The following is a 19,022-nucleotide window of genomic DNA, read 5'->3' as shown; positions in this document are numbered from 1 at the left end:
GCACACTCCAAATTAATTCACAAACACATTTTACTCACATATATGTAAATGAATGAAAATACTGTCTCTACTAAATAATATGTTACAAACAACTGTTGCTGATAATCCTCCCGATATGCTCAGAGATTAACCAACTGGCGCATGTTTTCCCTATCAATTCAGCTGCTAACGTAAAAGTTTATATTTTGTTTTTCATAAATGGACTAAGAACGATCGATATTCTTCATTTGGGCAACAGTTTGTCATATTTTGGTACTGCGATTTCCAATAAAATGACAATGCATCTTGTTCTACCTTTTTTGATTTTTGTTTTATCTTATTTTGTGCTATTCAAGGTATACAATTTATAGTTAGCTTAAAAAAAATGACAGTTGTCCACATGCTATATTTGGAGAAAAAGGCATGCTCCTTACAAACAAAAAAATGTAATAAATGTAAAAAAAAAATTAAAAAAAATACACTGTCTCCCTTTCTTATTCTGTCTTGCAAAGATGACCCACACAATGTGATTCTTTGCACTTCTATAGACTGAAGCAGAAATCATTTCTAATTAATCGAATCGTTTTGAATCGAAAACTGTTGAGATTGGAGACCCCAAAATTGGAATCGAGTCATGAGCTTGAATTCTTAACACATTATATTGGGATTACTAACATTTTAAAACAAATACAGCTTTGTTTACATTCAAAGAGTAAAAATACTCACAGCAGTGGACTCAAACATGACCTTGACATCTCCTTGAACCTCAGGTCTATGCTGGAGGCTGATGACGACTGCGTTGCCATCCACATCAGGAAAAACCTCAAAGTAAAGGCAGTAAAGCTCTCAGCCCCTTTTGAGTAATCTGACTTCAGAGGACAAGCGGTCACCTACTGTGCAATTCTCCTGGGTGGCGCACACACACTGAAAAACAAGCTCTTTGCGGACTATTATCTTCACCTTCAAGTCGCTGCCGTTACCTCTGCCCACACCTGATGACGGGAACCACCACATCCTTTACACTTCTCAAAACATCTACATCACGCATATGCGGAATGTTGGGTTGGACCTGCGATGGAGTGGATGCGAATGCTCTTGATCCTGAGGCTCTTTGGAGGAGGAAGCTGCCTGTTGAATTTGGTCTTCATGATCTCGTAATAGCCCACGTACCTGCTCTGTGGCACGCGCACACACACACATATAAATACGGGAGTCCAATTGTACTTGGGAAATCTCATTGACATAATGCATTTCCTAGTCCTTAACCCTAACCTGAACCATTAGAAGAGATTACCTAAACCTAATCAAAACCAAAACCCAATTCCAACCTGTACTTCCTTTTTACTTTAACATGTTAAAAACTAACAGTATAATGTAACTAATGTATAAAATAGTTTTCTGAAAAAATAAAACTGCAACATCAAAGCTTTCTGTTAATGTTGGTAACGCAAATCGGGATAGTTTTCACACTTTTTTTTAACTCTCTAAATAGCATTGGAGGCCATGTCAAAAATGTGTTATGATACATTGCAGGCCACCAAAATGCGGATGGTGGGCTGCAATTGGCCCTCAAGAAAAGTTCTGACCTTGTGTGGTCCACCAAAATGGTCCCCAAAAGTCCAAGAGGTACCCACAAAAACAGTGAAACCTGGGATTTGCCCCCCCCCCCCCCCCCCCACACACACACACACACTTGTGCAGCTAGGAAATCCATTGACATGATGCATTTCCTACCCCCTATCGCTATATTCATCAAAAATGAATGCCTAACTCTTACCCAAACCCAGTGCTTCCCACTTATATTTTGCAAAGCCAACCCCCCAGAAAAGAGAAAACCTGTAGTGACACCCCCCCCCTCACTCGTCGCGCCGAATGTACATACATTTATTATCTATGGAAATTGGTTGATTATACCTAAAACTGTATAATTTTTAAGCTTAAAAAAGCAATATGAGTTAATCTTCAACCGTTAACTACTTTTTACAGCCTTTATACAGGTTAGTCTAAAACAGAAAAAAAATACCTGAGTGCATCAAAATGCCTGAAAAAAAGATGCCTATCCTTATTTCATTACAATTACACTTCACACGGCATAAAAAAAGCTTTTTTCCTTTTTCACCCCACTATTTAAGGACTGCTCTAACCCAAAACCTTTACTCTAAAACCAAGTCTTGACCCTCAAAAAAATAAAAAGTCTCAACAAGTGAGGACTGGCCTAAGTCTCCTCATTTCTCCAAAATGCGATCACTACATCAGTAGAAAACCCAAGGCAGTTCTCTCAAGTATAGCTGTACACACACCATTCAATAATAAATAAATCTTAAATGCATCATAGGTGATTTATCTCGTTGAGCATCTTCCAACCTGGGAGGGCGTCTCCACTCCTTGGAACTTGGAGCTTCGACTCTTGTCCGTCCTCCTCTCTCCAAAATACTCTAGGCTGTCCTACTAGGCAAAAAAAAAAAAAAAAAGTTCAATGAAAAGCGGGCGCTGGATATAGATGTCTCACCTTATTTCTGCCTCACCTGTGCACTCTCAAACTGGTCACTGTCAATAAGCCACGTGCACACCAGAGTACCAGTACGACCTGATATGATAGGGAAAAGGAGTCTTTCTGTATATGTTCAGTAAAACATGCGGTTACATTAGAGGTGCAATGATTAAATCTATTAATCAGCATTTAATCGATAAGGAAACTAATTGACAATTAATTGTGATTGATGATTAATTATTTGAAAACCTAAAATTGTCCAAATCTTCAGGATTTCAGTCTCAAGAGTATAACTACTCAGATTTTTGATTATCATTTTGTGGAATAAAAAGAAGACTGTTTTAATTTTGGAAAGCAATTTTTGTGACATGTGCTTAACTAGGGTTATCAACATATGGGCTGCAGGCCATGTCTAGCCTGCAAGATCAGTTAGTGAAGTGTTTATAAAAAAATAAAAAAAAGTGTGTGTGTGTGTGTCGGGGGGGGGGGGAAGACTGAAAAAAAAGAAGGGACTGAACTGAATAGTCAGCCGTCCTTAACCAATAGTAGACAAAAATTGACATGAGATGCCATGATGATATTTTTCTTGGGGAGAAAAAAAAAATCGGTAGTGAAAGGGTTAATATATATATATATATATATATATATATATATATATATATATATATATACACATACATACATACACACACACACACACACATATTATATATATATATATATATATATATATATATATATATATATATATATATATATATATATATATAATGAATTTTGAATGAATAGAATTTCAAGGGTTTTCTTCCAACTCTGCTGAATCGGCAAAATTGACAGATTAATCGATTGTTAAAAGAATCATTAGTTGCAGTTGGTATTGTATTACCAAAAAGATGCTTCACCTTTCCCTCCTTTGCAGTGGATAGCAATGACGTTCTGGGGATCAGCAGACATCCACTCCCTCACGCTAGCTGTGTATTTCAGCATATCCCTTAAAACACGCACGCAATATTAAAATACAAAAACATTCAGTTGAGTACAGACCTCCACCAAGCTCCAGTTCCATAATGGTTATGGGGATCTGCCATGAAAAAAGGGGTGTGGGTAGCTGTCTCCAAAAAACTTATTTATTTTTTTTTTTCAGAAGCCCCCTACCTCATGTTTTCCATATATTAAGTTTACATGTATCAATAATTCCGTCAACAATTCCATGTGGAAAAAAAATATACGGTATGTGAAAAAATCTGAAGTTGACCAATTTTGGATATTGGAGGTTTCTGCACAACAGTAACAATCTGCTAAAATGTTGTCATTTAGAGTCATACTTTACTCAGTGAGACACTTACTCTAAAGAAGGAACATTGTGGTCATCGATGAATACCCTTTCGACCCTGTAGTGAAAAAATTTGGGGTCGTAGCCTTTTTCACCTGCCCCAGACAAAAAGGAGAAAAAAAAAGTTCCGTCAGTACAACTGTTACACTTGATTCCATAGTTGAGATTTTTTTCTGTGCATGAAGTTTGTAGCAGTTTTTGAGATCTCAACATAGACTCTTTTTTTCTCATTAAAATCAACGTTTCTCGAAAGACAGTTGAAAGTTGCAGTGACCTCACAAATGGGATACATTTTTGAGTCACATCTTTAAATGCAAAAATGACTTACTGCAAAGGTTGTAAACTCTGTAATGGCCTTCGTGTTTAGTGTCAAGGAATCGAGCCACCTCCTGGAAACATTGAAAATAAATAATCATCAAAGATTTGATGAACAAAAAACAGCTCAAATACAACCTAATGCCTACCTAATTTGGACACAACTCGGGCTTTTAGATATTTTTGATGTGTGATATCAAAGGAAAAGCATACAAAAAAAAGATCAATAGGATGCTAAAACATTGCATAGATTGTCAAAATATGTCGACTTTCATTATGCCGTCCCTTCTAAGTGCTTACAAACGGGAGGTCGAGAGGCATATGTCAAATTCAGCCCATGTCGGGCTCATTTACTGCCATTAAAAATTTGAAATATATCAATTTTGGATATATCGAAAATATTGACCAAACTCGGACTTATAGATGTGTAATAGCAAAGGAAAAGCATATGGAAAAAAAAACACTGGGAGGCTAAAATATTGCAGATTGTCAAAACATGACGACTTTCAACATGCCACGCTGCCGTCCCTTCTAAATGCTTGCAAACGGGATGTGGGAGATGTACCCGGCAAATTTAGTCCATATAAGGCTCATTTACTGCAATTAAAATTTGGAAATATTTTCCATTTTGGTTATAGTGAAAATCCGATATTATATTCCGATATATAAATGTTCACTTTTTGATATACTCATACAATTTTTACAGATAATAATCTTATTTATTGTTGCCGCAGCAAGTTCGGGGGGGGTGACACAAAAGATTTTCTTTCTCCTGGGGTGGGGCTTTGCAAAATATAATTGAGAAGCACTGCTGTACCTTGATTGGATTCCTGTAGAAGGACTGCTTCCCAGATGAAGGAAAAGACATGGCAATGACACGATCTAGACAAGAGAAGATATATTTAAAAAAAAAAAAAAAAAAAGGACAATCATGTCATGTTACCAACATGCTCTGCTGTTTCTACCTGTGACATAGGTGAGGTCCAGGTCAAAGCCATCCTTCTGGTAGCGCCGTTTGTTCTCAGATACCTAAGAAGAATGGAGAGAAGCTAACATCTGCCTTAAATCTACAACTTATACACTTTAACGAACAACCTTACCATCCTCCTGGTGACCTTCTCCAGTTCTTTCTTTTGAGCTGCCAGCCTGAACAACCTCACCAGGATGATGATTCTCAGAAAACGCAGAAAGGAAACCATCCTGGGAAGGAAGTGACAGTAAAATGGAGTGATCATTTCATTTAAATACCAAAAGAGTCTTTTTTTTTTAGATATTTAATTCAGCAAGTCTTGACCCTAAAGAAAAGTTCTGAACTTGTTTGGTCCAAGAAAGATGGTCCCAAAGAGACCAAGGGGTCACCACAGAGACAGTGAAACCCGGTATTTTGGTCCCCACCTTGTGGCAAAAACTAAGGGCACACGCACTCACACGTTTGTGCAGCTATACTTGTGAGGTCATCCATTAATGTGAACAAGTTAGGACCAGCATAAATGCCATAGACCAGTGGTTCTCAAATGGGGGTACTAGTATCCCTGGGGGTACTCAAGATTTGAAATGAAACAAACAAACACACAAACAAACATGTACAATTCCTTTAAAAATAATTATTGGATTAACTAATTATTTCAGGAACATGTAAGTTCACAAAACAAGTTTTATGTTCAGTAGGTTATTCAATATAATTATTTTCAAAAGCCAAATTCTCCGCAATACTAGAATGGTTCAACTCAATTTGTCATGTGCCACCTCTCGTTACCTGTCAAGTTAATGATTTATTGTTGTGAAGTATACCAAAAGAGGACACTTTAAGTTGAATATATTTTTGTGGACAAATATTCATTCATAATTATTCTTTTTTTAGAACAGGTCTGAATGTTGATTATTTTGAGAGGAAAATGACTCTTTATGTTTAATATTTTTTAGTGAAAAAATATTTATTCATAATTATTTCTTTGTGAGAACAGGTCTGACACTTTATGTTGGTTATTTTCTGTGGAAAAAAAATATTAATTATTAGGGTAATGCTTTATTTTTGCGAGCAGATCTAAACTGTAACCCCCAAAATTTTTGTTAAATATGTTAAATATTTTTCTGTGGATAAATATGTATTTATATATATATTTTTTTAGAACAGGTCTGAAACTTTATATTAATTTTTTTTTGTGGAAAAAGGTATTATTAATTAAGGTATTTCTTTTTGATAACAGATTTCTTCTATGATCCAAAAGAGGACACTTTAGGCTGATTATTTTTTGTGGACCAATACAAATCAAGTTTGAAAGGAATTAAAGTTTAATCAATCAGATACTCATGGCATGTTTTAAGTTTTTTTTTTTTTTTTTTTTTTTTTAAACCCAATAATACTTTGTTAAGTGGTACTTGGCTGAAAAGATATTTCACAGGGGGTACATCACTGAAAAAAGACCGAAAAGGACCACTGTCCTTACAACCAGCAAATCTACTTAAGGTTTTTAGTAGCGGCAGGATCAGTACATTTTTCTTTTCAAGTTAAGAGCGAATCAATTGGAATGTGAAGCAAACGTAATGCTAAATTGTGCGAGTGACTTTTTTTCCTTTACGTTTTATAAGGATGCACCGTCATTAGTAACACAATTCCCCACTAAACCAGCCAGAAATAAGACAGATGATGTCTAGAGTGGAATAAAATATGCTTTGAGATACCTCTACAGAAGTAGTCCCAAGTATAATAAACTACACATGTTTATTTTTAGATCCCAAAATGGTTTGTGCTGATTAGGGTGTCTATAGATGGAAAAATATTGCACAGGGAGAACAACATTGGAAAATTTTGGAGAACCACGTTTTTATATCATTAAAACCTACTGGGAAGTTGTAGATTACTGCAGAGTATAGAATACCTGGGTATGAGGCTAGCTCCAGACAAGTCAGTGAAGGTGTAGCTCATGGTGACCACCAATGTGACTACCACGACACAGGCGTCGATGATGTTCAGCTTGGAGTCGAAGTAAACTTTAAATCTTAAATAGAAAAAAAAAATAAAGGTAAAAGTGTCGTGATAAGGTGGCATGATAATGTTGATACTAAACATGTCCATTTTTAAAACTTCCAAGCACTCTCTCTTTCCTGGAGGCCATTTTATTTCCGGTCCAACTTCCCCTTTCATTGTTTCCTCTTTGAAAGCTAATCACAGCACATTTTCTATTTTCAGGGAATGGTGTCCATGTTAAGCCTACCCTTCCACGTAGACCCTGAGAAGCACATCGACCAGGAAGAAGATGGAGATGGTTAAGGACACAATCTCCAGAGAATTCCCTAATTCTCTGCTCTTGGCTGGCAGAGAAATGTCCACGATGACCAGTACAATATCAATCAGGATCAGGACCACTCCAAAAACACTTTGAGGGTGACAACAGGGGAATGTTATCTTTCAAGATGAGACGATAATGCTTGTAAAGTACAGAAAGATACTGACCGGAAGCCAAAGGACATAACGAAGGGTGCAATTTTCTTCCGGATATTTCTGAAAAAATAACATTTCTTTTAATCAAGATTTGAGTCCATTTTAATGGTGGAACACAAAGAAACAAGACATTACAATATACTTCAGAATAAAAATTTAAAACGATGGAAACATCAGTATCAAATATGACAAGGACAGAAGGAAGGCCAGATTAGATAAAAACCCAGAACTTTCCAAACCATATGAGCTAGGCCTGTTGGAAGCAATTATTGACTTTGGCGATTCCCTGCAAGTTTAAATAAAACAATTCAATAGTTTAATATAATTTACTTACTGGTACATAGTGTCTGGTTCCACAACATCGTCCCGCCCGTTGTCAATCTCCACTTTAGCATCATCCATTCTTGCCACACTTCTAAAATTCAAATAAACATTCAAATAAGTGACACAAAACGGCTCAAACATTAATCCATGCAGTAAAAACAACATAAGTGCATATTAAAAGTTAATCTTTCCCCGAAGTCATGTGTTTTGTGTGTGTGCGTCAATTCCAATCCTCACCCATTCACACCTGAATCCAGACCCGGATTGAAGTGGACCGTGGACATGACTTTAAGAAAGTTGCAGTGCTCTGAATCTGAAGTTTCCAGACAAAGCAAAAAGCAGCGTGCAAACTAAAATATTTCCAAATAAACTTGCGGCGCGGATGCAGAAAACCTCGTGCGCTTAAGTAAGAGTGCAAAATTAAATGGTTAATGAGTTCAATTAGCAAGAAGAAAATGCAAAACAAAACATGCAGGACACGGATTCAAATCCCTCTTGTTCCTCTGGAACGTTGAAGCGTCTCCTTTCTTACCGTTGGCGTTGACATTCGGGAGAATCTCCAGGAATTGGTCTTGTGACTCGTCCTGTAGTAAAAGAAAGACGGTTCAAAGGATAAACGGATGTTTTTGCGTTCTACCATTCACCCCTCCTTTTTTGTGCTAACGTAGCGGGTTTGTGAGTATGTGACTTCCTGGATGTTTTTTTTTTTTTTTCCAAATCTCTGGCTGTTGCAAAAATGAAGCCACCTCCTTCTCTTCCTCTTTGACACATCTGCTTTTCATTACTGCACAGAAAGTACAAAAAGGTCGAGATTGCTTCGGACGTGGTGATGATATGATCCTGCAAAAATGTATCTGCGATTTGGTTTTTTTTTTAATGAGCACGAGTGCCCAAGTGATTCGAAGAAAATGTTTTTATTACTGTAATTTGTTTGATCATTGTTGTTCGTTTATCATTCGCTTGTGTATTATTTGGTACGTTGATTTAATTTCACTCATATTACTGTTTTGTTTTAATAAATTGACTGGTGTGCCTGTGACACGTCATTAACTCTGATTTTGTAAATACTTTTTTTTGTTGGACTTGTTCATCTACCTCACAGTTCTGAGGTTCATATGTGTTGTTAGCAAGGCTAATTGCGGATTCGAAACCTGGATGTACAGTAAGTATATCAAGGCCTTTCGGAAAGGTGGGGAGGGGGTGTATGCGATTTTAACAGACATTTTGAAGGTATCAGACCTAATTTCAAATTTAGAGCAAATTAATTGGAATGTAACATAATTTATTGCTAAATTGTCTTATAATGACAGCTGTGCAAAACATTGAATGCCTTTATTTTGTTAAGTTTTATACAGATGCACATTGTCATTAATGGCACAATATTCAGGCAATGCTTGCATTCGGCTAAAAAAAAATCACAGGGAGTACATCTTTTTAAAAAAAAAGATTGAGAACCACTGCTTTAAATTGTCCATTAATATGAGTGTGTGCTGAATTCTGTTTTCCGTGCCTTGTAGTATAGAGCAGACACATGCTATTTTGTCACTCATGTTGTGCTTTAGACAGCAAAATATGTTAAATGACTCATACGGTACAAAGACAAACGTTCATCCTTCCATCTATTTTCTATAGCCACTTAGCCCTACTGTGTCACTGGCTTACTGGTGCCTAACCCAGCCATCGCCAGGCAGTAGGCCGGGGACAAACTGGACTTTTTGCTTTTGTGAAAAGCATTTAAAGGAGTAAACAATACGCAAAAACTGTTCAAATCAACTTTTGAAAATCTCTTTGTGGACAAGTTCATCAGTCCTCCCGCCACTCCACATCTAGTCCTTCTCCCCTGACGCATTTATTTCGGACCTCGTGGTCAAACGAGTTCCTCATCCATGCTTACAGTATGTTCCTTGTAGCTTTCAACCAAATGATGTCCCGGTAGTTCCTATCAAACTTCAGCACACAGTGTTTCGCTTTCGTTGGTGATCCTTCAACATTAGCCCAGTCTAAGTTTTTTGGCTTATAATTTTCATTATATCCTCCACAGTGAGCTTGGAGGTCGGTTTCCACAGCCTGGTGATGTCCTTGGCCTCCGGAGAACTGGCTGTCCATCCTTTCTTTGCCAGATGCCTTTGGACCTTGGCTTTCTGACACTGAAATGTGCTGAAAAGAATTTAGTGAAAACTGAGTTCATCCTGTCAATTGCCACATTGAATAGATTGCAAACTTTGAGTGACTTACTGATATGTTTATGATAAACAATCTAATATAGAGCAGAGGTCCCCAACTACCGGTCTGTGGATCAACTGGTACCGGGCCGCAAGAGCCTCACCCCAAGTAATGAACAATTTCAGTTTTACGTATTATCAGAGTCCAAAAACTTTTTGAAAACTTCTCTTTGATTTGTCACTTGAGCACCACAATTTCACTCCAAAAGAAGTTCAATGAGAAAGAAACAGTTGTCTTTTGGGGAGTTGTTTACGGTATTTAGATCACGGTATTCCTTTTCCGACGAATCATCGAGGTGTTTTTACCGCCGAACTGAACTTCCATAAGCAATGTCGCCATGTCGTCCGTCGTAAAAAAATTTCGGAGGGTAGGCCTACGTGTTAGGAGTGGTTGCCGAAATACGTCATTTGAATCACTGAAGACAGGATAAAAGTAATACAGATGAAAGTTGTATGAGGCAACGTGAATTACATTATGGTCTTAAGACATTGATGTAAGTATGAAAATGAATGTCGAATATAGATTTGGCAATTTCTTTTTTTTATTGTTGGATGGGTTTCTTTTTATCCTCAGTCAGATTGTTGAGTGCACAACACGCTTTTTATTATGTTTACGTCCGATAAATATATTGCTAAAGCGAAAGGTCCCCTGTTGTGACTTTTCTGGCTGCAAATATGATTACGTTGCAGAGGAGTTCTACTGTAACACTGTATTTTCAAACTGCGGCGAAATAGTTGCAGGATCTGCTGTCCCTTCATGTGCAACTTAAATGTGTCCAAAAAGAGTTGCCGTAGATTTTACGCTGCACGCAGACAACAAGTAGTGCGCAGGTCGACTCCCATACACACAGGTGCTAGAAGCGACAAGCGCGTAAATATTCTTTAAATTATGGAAGATGTGCCAAGACGCCAACCCTCACTCCTGCAGACTAAAAACACAATCGCTGAAATTGCGCGTCCCGTTATTGTCGGTCTTTTGTAAGTTTGAAGTTTCGCGGCCTAGCTTAGCTCAGCTTGCTAACAGATACGGTTTGTGATCAACGCATCGCTAAAGTCAAGTGTGAGCATAAAGTGTTTTGAACATGTTCGCGAGGGCAGTAGAGAATGAGGAGGACTATTTTGGAGCAAAAGAAGACAACGAGCGGCAACTTCAAATACCGGACGTTCTTTTCGAAATGCAGCCGAGAGTTGTTCTTCACAGAGCAGGTTGGCTCACTTTTTGCTTCTTTTAGATATACATGTACAGTACTGATTTTTTTTGTTTGTTTTTAACAACAATCGCGTGCTGTCTGGCATGTTAGCAGTACATACACGAATAAAAGCGTTGGAAGCACTGTTAATGAAAAAAACGCATTGTTTACAGATAAGAAATAGAACATACTGAAAACCAATCCAAATCAGACACTGCATTTGAATTGTGGTTCAACAGACTTGTTTAAAAAAAAAAAAACTAATGAAACAACTTGTTATGCAGCTGCCTTTGAGGCAATCACTGCTATAAAAGGATTTTAGAACCTTCTGCATACTGTTTGTCCCATCCTTGATCAACAACTGCCTAATTAAAGTGTCTAATTAAAATTGCTTTGTATCACAACATGAGATGTGGCCGAGCAAATCTTGACTTGTTTATTTTGTCTTCTACAGACATCATTGAAGAAGAGCTTGGTCCTGAGCAGCAGGAACAAGACTGTGCCCAAATTAAACAAGCAGCTGAGCCAGAGTCCAAACAAATTAAAGAAGAGGAGGATCCAGATTCTGTGCAAATTAAAGACGAGGAGGAGCCCGAGTCTGTCCAAATTAAAGATGAGGAGGATTGGGATCCTCCTCACATAAAAGAAGAACAGCAACAGGATGAAATCACCAATTTTCACTTGACTGGTGTCTTTTTGAAGAGTGAAGAAGGTGATGGAGACTACCTTGGAGAATCACAAACAGGTGGCCTCATGGCGCCACTTTCAGATGGTGACATGTCACACTCTTCTAATACTGACCATGAAGATAAAGATGAACACTCGAATGGTCATCTGACACATCACACCGACAATGGACAAGTGAAATGTTCTCAGTGTCACAAAATATTCCCCAACAAGTCATCCTTGAAAAAACACACAAGAACGCACACTGAAGAAAAACCTTTTGCCTGCTCAGTTTGTGGTAAAAGATTTGCTCAAAGTTGCACTTTAACATACCACACAAGAACAAAAACTGGAGAAAAATCATTAGCCTGCTCAGTTTGCTGTAAAAGATTTCTCCAGAAGGCACATTTAGTAAGCCCCGCAAGAACACAACCTGAGAAAAAACTATTTGCCTGCTCAATTTGTGGTAAAAGATACTCTTGGAAGACAAATTTAACAAGTCACACAAGAACTCACACAGGGGAAAAACCTTTCCCTTGCTCAGTTTGTGGTAAAAGATTCTCGATAAAGGTTCGTTTAACAGAACACACAAGAACACACACTGGGGAAAAACCTTTTGCCTGCTCAGTTTGTGGTAAAAGATTCTCCCAAAAGGGGCAATTGACAAGCCACACAAGAACACACACTGGAGAAAAAATGTTTGCCTGCTCAGTTTGTGATAAAACTTTCACGACAAAAGCTAATTTCACGAGGCACACAAGAACACACACTGGAGAAAAACCCTTTGCCTGCTCAGTTTGTGGTAAAAGTTTTGCTCGAAGTTGTGCTTTAAGAGATCACACAAGAACACACACTGGAGAAAAACCTTTTGCCTGCTCAGTCTGTGGTAAAAGATTTGCTCAGCGTTGCACTTTAGCAGATCATGCAAGAACACACACTGGAGAAAAATTGTTAGCCTGCTCAATTTGTGGTAAAAGATTTTCCTGGAAGGCACATTTAATAAGCCACACAAGAACACACACTGGGGAAAAACCATTTGCCTGCTCGGTTTGTGATAAAAAGTTTTCCTGGAAGGCTAATTTAATAAGCCATGCAAGGACTCACACGGGGGAAAAACCTTTTGCTTGCTCTGTTTGTGGTAAAAAATTCTCAATGCAGACTACTTTAACAAAACACAAAAGAACACACACTGGGGAAAAATCTTTTGCCTGCTCAGTTTGTGGTAAAAGTTTCTCCATAAAGACTCGTTTAACAGAGCACATTAGAACACACACTGGGGAAAAACCATTCGCCTGTGCAGTGTGTGATAAAACATTCTCGATTAAGGCTAATTTAACAAGCCACAGAAGAAAACATCATACATCAGTTGACACAGTGGGAAAAAAACTTTTGCCAGATCAGTTTCTAATTCAACACTCTCCAAAAAGTGGACTTAAAACGTCACTTAAGAGGACACACGGTAGCAAAATCTCCTTATTTAAAAACTGAAGCATGTCGTGTTGTGACACTGGGATAGCCGTGTTTTGAAGTGAGCCAAAGTGCAGCTGGTTTAATGTGTGTGTTTATTATAACCTTGAAATACTATGTCCTGTATTGTATGTTAACATATTGCGGTTTCTATTTTGAATTATGGTGGCATTAGTGAATGAACGCACTTTAATTAACAACCAAAACACAACTCATGTATGCAAGTAGTTGAAATTGAAACATGAGCAGCATACATGGTTTCTCCATCCCCGCACTTGCCAAAATGCACGAAGGCTGTATCCCAATTCACAAAAGCTCTTTTCTCCAAAGCCTATATTTGTCAGCCACGTGACAATTATCTCGACCACATGCTTTATACAAATTCCTTCAAATGCAGCCTTAATATCATGTTTATAGGTCTTTATTGTCATATGCAAGGTAACACTACATAAGGAAATTCTTATTTTGTTTACTTCCCTAAGCAGACTTACGTTCCACATAATAGAGCAAATAATAAAGTAGGCAATAATAGCAGTAATGGTATTCGGCCTTCATTTGCATAGAGACAGGCCCCGAGCAAAGGATCCTCCGACACAACTTTGTTAACACCCGAGATGTGGTCATTCTTGTATTTTCATAATTGTGTAAATAAAGATTACATAAACCAAATGAATTGCTCTCTTCTTCCTCGACACACAGTGGCTTCTGGAGCAACATACCAGTCTACGGAATGCGACCGTTTCCTGTGTTTCTGGAAAAGAGGTAGCTGTGACATTCACGAACAAACCAGGTCACTTTAGCAATTTAGCAATAAGACATAAAGACATGCATACTGTATTTGCGTGGATGAGTGTGAGTGTAACAAGAACCAAAAAAGAGCTGGACTCATAGGTGTTCCAAGCTCAGGCACCAATGTCATCGAGGGTATCATCAACATAATAAGTGGCATCATCTCCAGGTATGTTTGGAAGCAATGTCCTCATCGACAATAACAGAAAGTTTTGTACATATATATATATATATATATATATATATATATATATATATATATATATATATATATATATATATATATATATATATATATGTGTGTGTGTGTGTGTGTGTGTGTGTGTGTGTGTGTGTGTGTGTGTGTGTGTGTGTGTGTGTGTGTGTGTGTGTGTGTGAGTGAGTTCATGAATAACGTCTCCTACAGCTCTAGGAATAACACCAACAGTTCCCCCCATGATCACAAACTGATTGTTTGCATTGTTGCCATATGTCTCCCCCAAACCTTAAGGGCAATGATGACTTTGTAACTAGGGCCAACCCAAATGAATAAATGAGAAGCAGATGAGATGTGCAGGTAGATTGGAAGGACATCCGAGAAGGTGCAGGTTCCTGTTCACACTCCTTGCTAGAAAATACAAGTTGTCTTCCTTCCTGTTTGTTTTGTAAATGTTGTGGTTTGCCTGAACCAAACAAATATATTTAAAAAAATGTAATGGTTTTGTAATTTGTTAACAATTGCTTGCCAACGAGGTGATAAAGCCAGCAAAGCTAAAGCAGCATTCTTTTTTATAATGCTGTTTTTGACTAAATAATTGGCAGAAACCTGTTTAGGGGAAATCGACATGAATATGTTCTAAACTTCAGTAAAGCTGAAAAGCAGCAAGCATACTTGTCAAATTGAATATGTTGCTGAATTAAAAAGGGCACTTATGTTTGGCTTGAATGATTTCTTTGTTTTGTTTCTGCAAACATTTGCAATGAGGGTACTTGGAAAATTTGCTTTCTGATAACAGTTTGAGGCTCAAACGTACATTTTTTTTAGATATGCCGTTCAGAAAAAGTACATAGGGAAGATAATAGATATTCTAACGTGATGAGTGTTTTTAGTTGGAAATAGAGTAGGCAGAGTAAGATTTTAAGGTCTAAATTTTGATGGTTCTTAGTAAAGCTAAGACAGGGACTGCTAAAATCAATAAAATTGAACATTAGGTTAACCTTAGTCTAGCTGAAGTAAATAAAGGGATTAGTCATATTGATTTGGAATATTTGATCAGGGATGTAGTCAGTGGTGTTTAATACTGGCAGTCCTTGAGTTTCGAACGAGTTCGCTAGTGACTTGAGAAATTCAGTGTAAGTCGGAATGAACCCTTTAACACCCCCCAAACACTCCCTACATGTTTAAATAACTATAGCTAGAAGATTATTTTTTATGGCCATGATGTGAAATAGGAGGGTAAAAACGGCGAGGATACCGAGAATATTACAAAGAACAAAAAGACAATGTACGTCGGTTTGCTACTGTAGACAAAACGGCGAACGAGACTCAAAGTCAAAAGTGTCGTTGGAGTACCTCGTAACCCAAGGACTGCTTTAATATAGCTTTGGCATGACTATGAAATATGTTTTAGATATAATTTAATAGCACATGCTTTAAAGTTCCATTTTATGCATTTTTTAAGTGTTTTTTATTGAAAGAGTAGATTGATTGCTCAGTCATAATGCATTTTTACCAAGGTAGGTCACTTGATTTTGGTGATTTCAAATAATATTATGGATAGGCAAGTCTTTGTTTAGATTTTATGTTAGGGGCTTACAGGATGAGGAAACGAAGGTCAAGGAAGGACCTTGGACATCTGATCCTTCCCTCCAGTCGACTGTAGCCGGAGGGGATAACAACAATTTGAGCAAACGATGGGTGAGGAGAACAACAAAAAAAGGTCAAAAACAACAAAATACACAATTTCTGACTGCGTGGAAGGACAGGGTAAGTATATATTTGCTCTTTATTTACACTATGTAGAGAACATGAGGAGAAACAACCACAGTAGGTCTTTTTTTGACAAATGCTAACATAACTGCCATGAGAGCAGAAAGAGCAGAGCAACTTGTGCGCTGAAGCAGCTTTCACTTAGGGCCTGTCGGCATAGAAACGAAGGGTGCTTTCAAAGGCTCCATGAATTTGGATACTATGTGCACTTGGGCTAGACCTGAAATGAATCTTTGGAGGAATCAGCTGGTGCATGGTCGTGAGTGTTAAGAGTGGAGAAACACCGTGAGCAGCATGTACTGTATCCGGCTCCCATTTTGATGTCAACTACGGGCATACAATGTTTCATACAAATGTGAATGCGCTGATCAATGCCTCAGCAATCTATAATAGACATTGCAATATGTTAGGGTCCCAAACTGGACATTGTATTACAATGTTACAATAGACACACACAAGTGTCACACCCATGTGTGCTCAGGCTCACTTCCGGACACAACTCTCCCTATGTGAGAAATCAAATCAAGTACAGTGACATCACACAGGAAGCACTTCGCATGACCCCAAACTAAACTTACGTAAGCTTACATGCTCAAAATAATCTAAAATATAACTATTATTGCTCCTGTGGACTTGTAAATGATATTTGGATCACTGGAAATGTAAAATAAAAATGTATAAATTAAATGACCTAAAAAGGCCTCCCTTGCTCTGGACTCATCAAAAACACACCAGCACCATCTCAAGGCAAACAAGTGAAATGCATTCATAGTCAGCTTTCAAGGGTTTAGAAGTGGTTTTCATTATTCTTTAAATGATATATTTTAATTATTATGCACGGATGAAATTCTAATATGTATTTGTTACCATCTTTGGTGCATTTTTATAATTTATTAATTTCATTGAAAATGTTTAGGAGCATTTGGAGCTGGAACGGATTAAGCTATTTACATGTAAAAAGTGGCTCCACTTATGAAAGATTGACGATACAAAATTACTTCCAGAACAAATTCATCAACAAGCTTTCACTTCAAATACGAAGAAGGTTTTGCTCAAGCATGTTTTCTTAACTGATATTTTTAACTCCAATTTAAAGAGAGTTTATTTTCACACGCGAGCGGGCAAAAGATTTTTTTCCAGTGTGTGTTCTTGTGTGTTTTGTTATTTGTCCCTTTCGGGAGAACCTCTTACCACAAACTGAGCAGGCAAAAGGTTTCTCCCCAGTGTGCGTTCTTGTGTGGCGTGTTAAAACTTTGCTCATGGAGAATCTTTTACCGCAAACAGAGCAGGCAAAAGGTTTCTCCCCAGTGTGCGTTCTAGTGTGTTCTGTTAAACGAGATTTTACATAGAATCCTTTACCGCAAACTGAGCAGGCAAACGGTTTTTCTCCAGTGTGCATTCTTGTGTGGACTGTTAACGCTCCCTTCCAGGAGAATGTTTTAGCACAAACCGAGCAGGCGAATTTTTTTTCCCCAGTGTGTGTTCTTGTGTGGCTTCTTAAATATGCTTTGTTAAGGAATCTTTTACCACAAACTAAGCAGGCAAACGGTTTATCTCCAGTGTGTGTTCTTGTGTGGCTTGTCAAACTAGACTTGACTGAGAATGTTTTACCACAAACTGAGCAGGAGAACAGGCGAACAGGAGCAGGTGGGTTTTCCACAGTGTGTGTCCTTGTGTGCCTTGTTAATGATCCCTTCTGGGAGAATGTTTTATCACAAACTGAGCAGGCAAATGGTTTTTCTCCAGTGTGCGTTCTCGTGTGGTCTGTTAAAGTGCAATTTTGAGCAAATCTTTTACCACACACTGAACAAGGAAAAGGTTTTTCCCCAGTGTGTGTTCTTGTGTGTTTTTTCAAGGATGACTTGTTGGGAAACATTTTGTCACACAGAGAACATTTCAACCGTCCATTGTCACTGTGATGCGTCGGATCACCTTTGGATTGTTCATCTTTATCGTCGTGGTCAGTGAAAGAAGAGTGTGATGTCATGTCGTCACAATCTGAAAGTGGCGCCATGAGGCCACCTGTGTGTGATCCTCCACAGCGGTCGCCATCATCAGCTTCACCATCCACAAAGACACCAGTCAATGGAACCTTGGTGATTTCATCATGCTGCTGTTCTTCCTTTATGCCAGGACTCTCCCGCTCCTCCTCCTCCAATTTAATTTGGATGCAGTCAGGCTCCTCCTCTTTAATTTGGGTGCAGTCTGGTTCCTCCTCATCTTCTTTAATTTTGGTGAAGTCTGGCTGTTGCTGCTCAAAATCATGTCCTTCTTTATTCATGTCTGCAGGACAATAAAAGAAGCTCCGCTCAGTCACGTCGTGACCAAAATTGAGTTCATCTGAAACCTGTGATGCTTAAAACTGAACTGAAAAGCAAAATACGAGGGGATAAAAATGAATGAAAACTCAATTGTACTCGAGTGAAAGTTAAAAACACCTGAGTAGTAGAGATGGGACATCAGAGATTAGAATGCCATGAAATGCCTCTTTTCCCGGTTAGTTTTTATTCCTTTTCTGTGACCACAGGAAGTCAGACAGACCGCATACTATTGCTGTTAACAAGAGAAAGTATTTCCACAAACACTGAGAGCTGGTCGAGCAAACCTGCTCTGTGAAGCACACCTCTTGATTGCATTTTGCAAACGACGTCCAGTAGTTGACGTTGTCGCTCGTTGTCCTCTTTCGCTCCATAAAGTTCCTCCTCGTACTCATCCGACCTTCTTGCGAACATGTTCACACGAGAATAAGCACGACACTTTTGTGCTCACTGGAGTTCTGCTGAGCGATGTGTTGACCACGAATCGTCTCTGTCAACAAGCTAAGCTAACCTAGAC

The 19,022-nt window shown here is 38.2% G+C and overlaps 2 protein-coding genes and 1 pseudogene across 5 annotated transcripts in view; 1 reads left to right on the top strand and 2 right to left on the bottom strand.

Annotated features, from left to right (window-relative positions):
- Positions 1-18,919, bottom strand: part of tpte (transmembrane phosphatase with tensin homology) — a 21,940-nt gene extending 3,021 nt beyond the window's left edge. The window contains exons 1-17 of one of the 2 annotated variants that reach the window (XM_088440806.1): positions 18,811-18,919; positions 8,417-8,468; positions 7,895-7,975; positions 7,573-7,620; positions 7,334-7,495; positions 6,998-7,117; positions 5,219-5,318; positions 5,084-5,147; positions 4,936-5,000; positions 4,132-4,192; positions 3,817-3,898; positions 3,373-3,461; positions 2,505-2,566; positions 2,344-2,424; positions 1,049-1,154; positions 874-971; positions 706-801 (exon numbers count right to left, since the gene is read on the bottom strand). In XM_088440806.1, the coding sequence (XP_088296932.1) occupies positions 706-801; positions 874-971; positions 1,049-1,154; positions 2,344-2,424; positions 2,505-2,566; positions 3,373-3,461; positions 3,817-3,898; positions 4,132-4,192; positions 4,936-5,000; positions 5,084-5,147; positions 5,219-5,318; positions 6,998-7,117; positions 7,334-7,495; positions 7,573-7,620; positions 7,895-7,975; positions 8,417-8,468; positions 18,811-18,919 (1,476 nt within the window). Of the gene's footprint in view, positions 1-705; positions 802-873; positions 972-1,048; positions 1,155-2,343; positions 2,425-2,504; positions 2,567-3,372; positions 3,462-3,816; positions 3,899-4,131; positions 4,193-4,935; positions 5,001-5,083; positions 5,148-5,218; positions 5,319-6,997; positions 7,118-7,333; positions 7,496-7,572; positions 7,621-7,894; positions 7,976-8,121; positions 8,198-8,416; positions 8,764-18,810 lie in introns of those variants that run through there. The other variant, XM_088440807.1, reaches the window with a different exon arrangement.
- Positions 10,913-13,279, top strand: LOC148409013 (uncharacterized; annotated as a pseudogene). Its single transcript, XR_015868567.1, has 2 exons — positions 10,913-11,312; positions 11,751-13,279. The product of XR_015868567.1 is annotated as an uncharacterized LOC148409013 (transcript).
- On the bottom strand, positions 16,179-18,931 carry LOC148409011 (uncharacterized). 2 transcript variants are annotated; one of them, XM_088440820.1, is made up of 3 exons: positions 18,811-18,931; positions 18,626-18,740; positions 16,179-18,470 (listed from the first exon to the last, which is right to left on the bottom strand). In XM_088440820.1, the coding sequence occupies exons 2-3, from the start codon at positions 18,645-18,647 to the stop codon at positions 17,278-17,280; spliced, it is 1,215 nt and encodes a 404-aa protein (XP_088296946.1). In that variant the 5' UTR covers positions 18,648-18,740; positions 18,811-18,931; the 3' UTR covers positions 16,179-17,277. The 2 variants fall into 2 exon arrangements, with proteins under 2 accessions (XP_088296946.1, XP_088296948.1); XM_088440822.1 differs by lacking the exon at positions 18,811-18,931 and having other exon boundaries at positions 16,179-18,554; positions 18,626-18,670.
- Positions 18,932-19,022: the final 91 nt, after the last annotated feature.

The sequence above is a fragment of the Hippichthys cyanospilos genome, chromosome 18 (genome assembly GCF_059441005.1).
Source record: "Hippichthys cyanospilos isolate Australia breed blue-spotted pipefish chromosome 18, RoL_Hcya_1.0, whole genome shotgun sequence".
Taxonomy (NCBI): Eukaryota; Metazoa; Chordata; class Actinopteri; order Syngnathiformes; family Syngnathidae; genus Hippichthys; species Hippichthys cyanospilos.
Note: the sequence above shows the minus strand (reverse complement) of the source record. Positions and strands in the feature narration are given on the sequence as shown.

What these genes read in the sequence shown, in the direction of transcription:
- LOC148409011 (XM_088440820.1), bottom strand. Translation starts at nt 18,647, where the DNA reads ATGTCCCATCTCTACTACTCAG. An exon ending in GTCCCATCTCTACTACTCAG is followed by an intron (nt 18,471 to 18,625) that starts GTGTTTTTAACT and finishes ATTGTCCTGCAG; the next exon opens with ACATGAATAAAGAAGGACAT.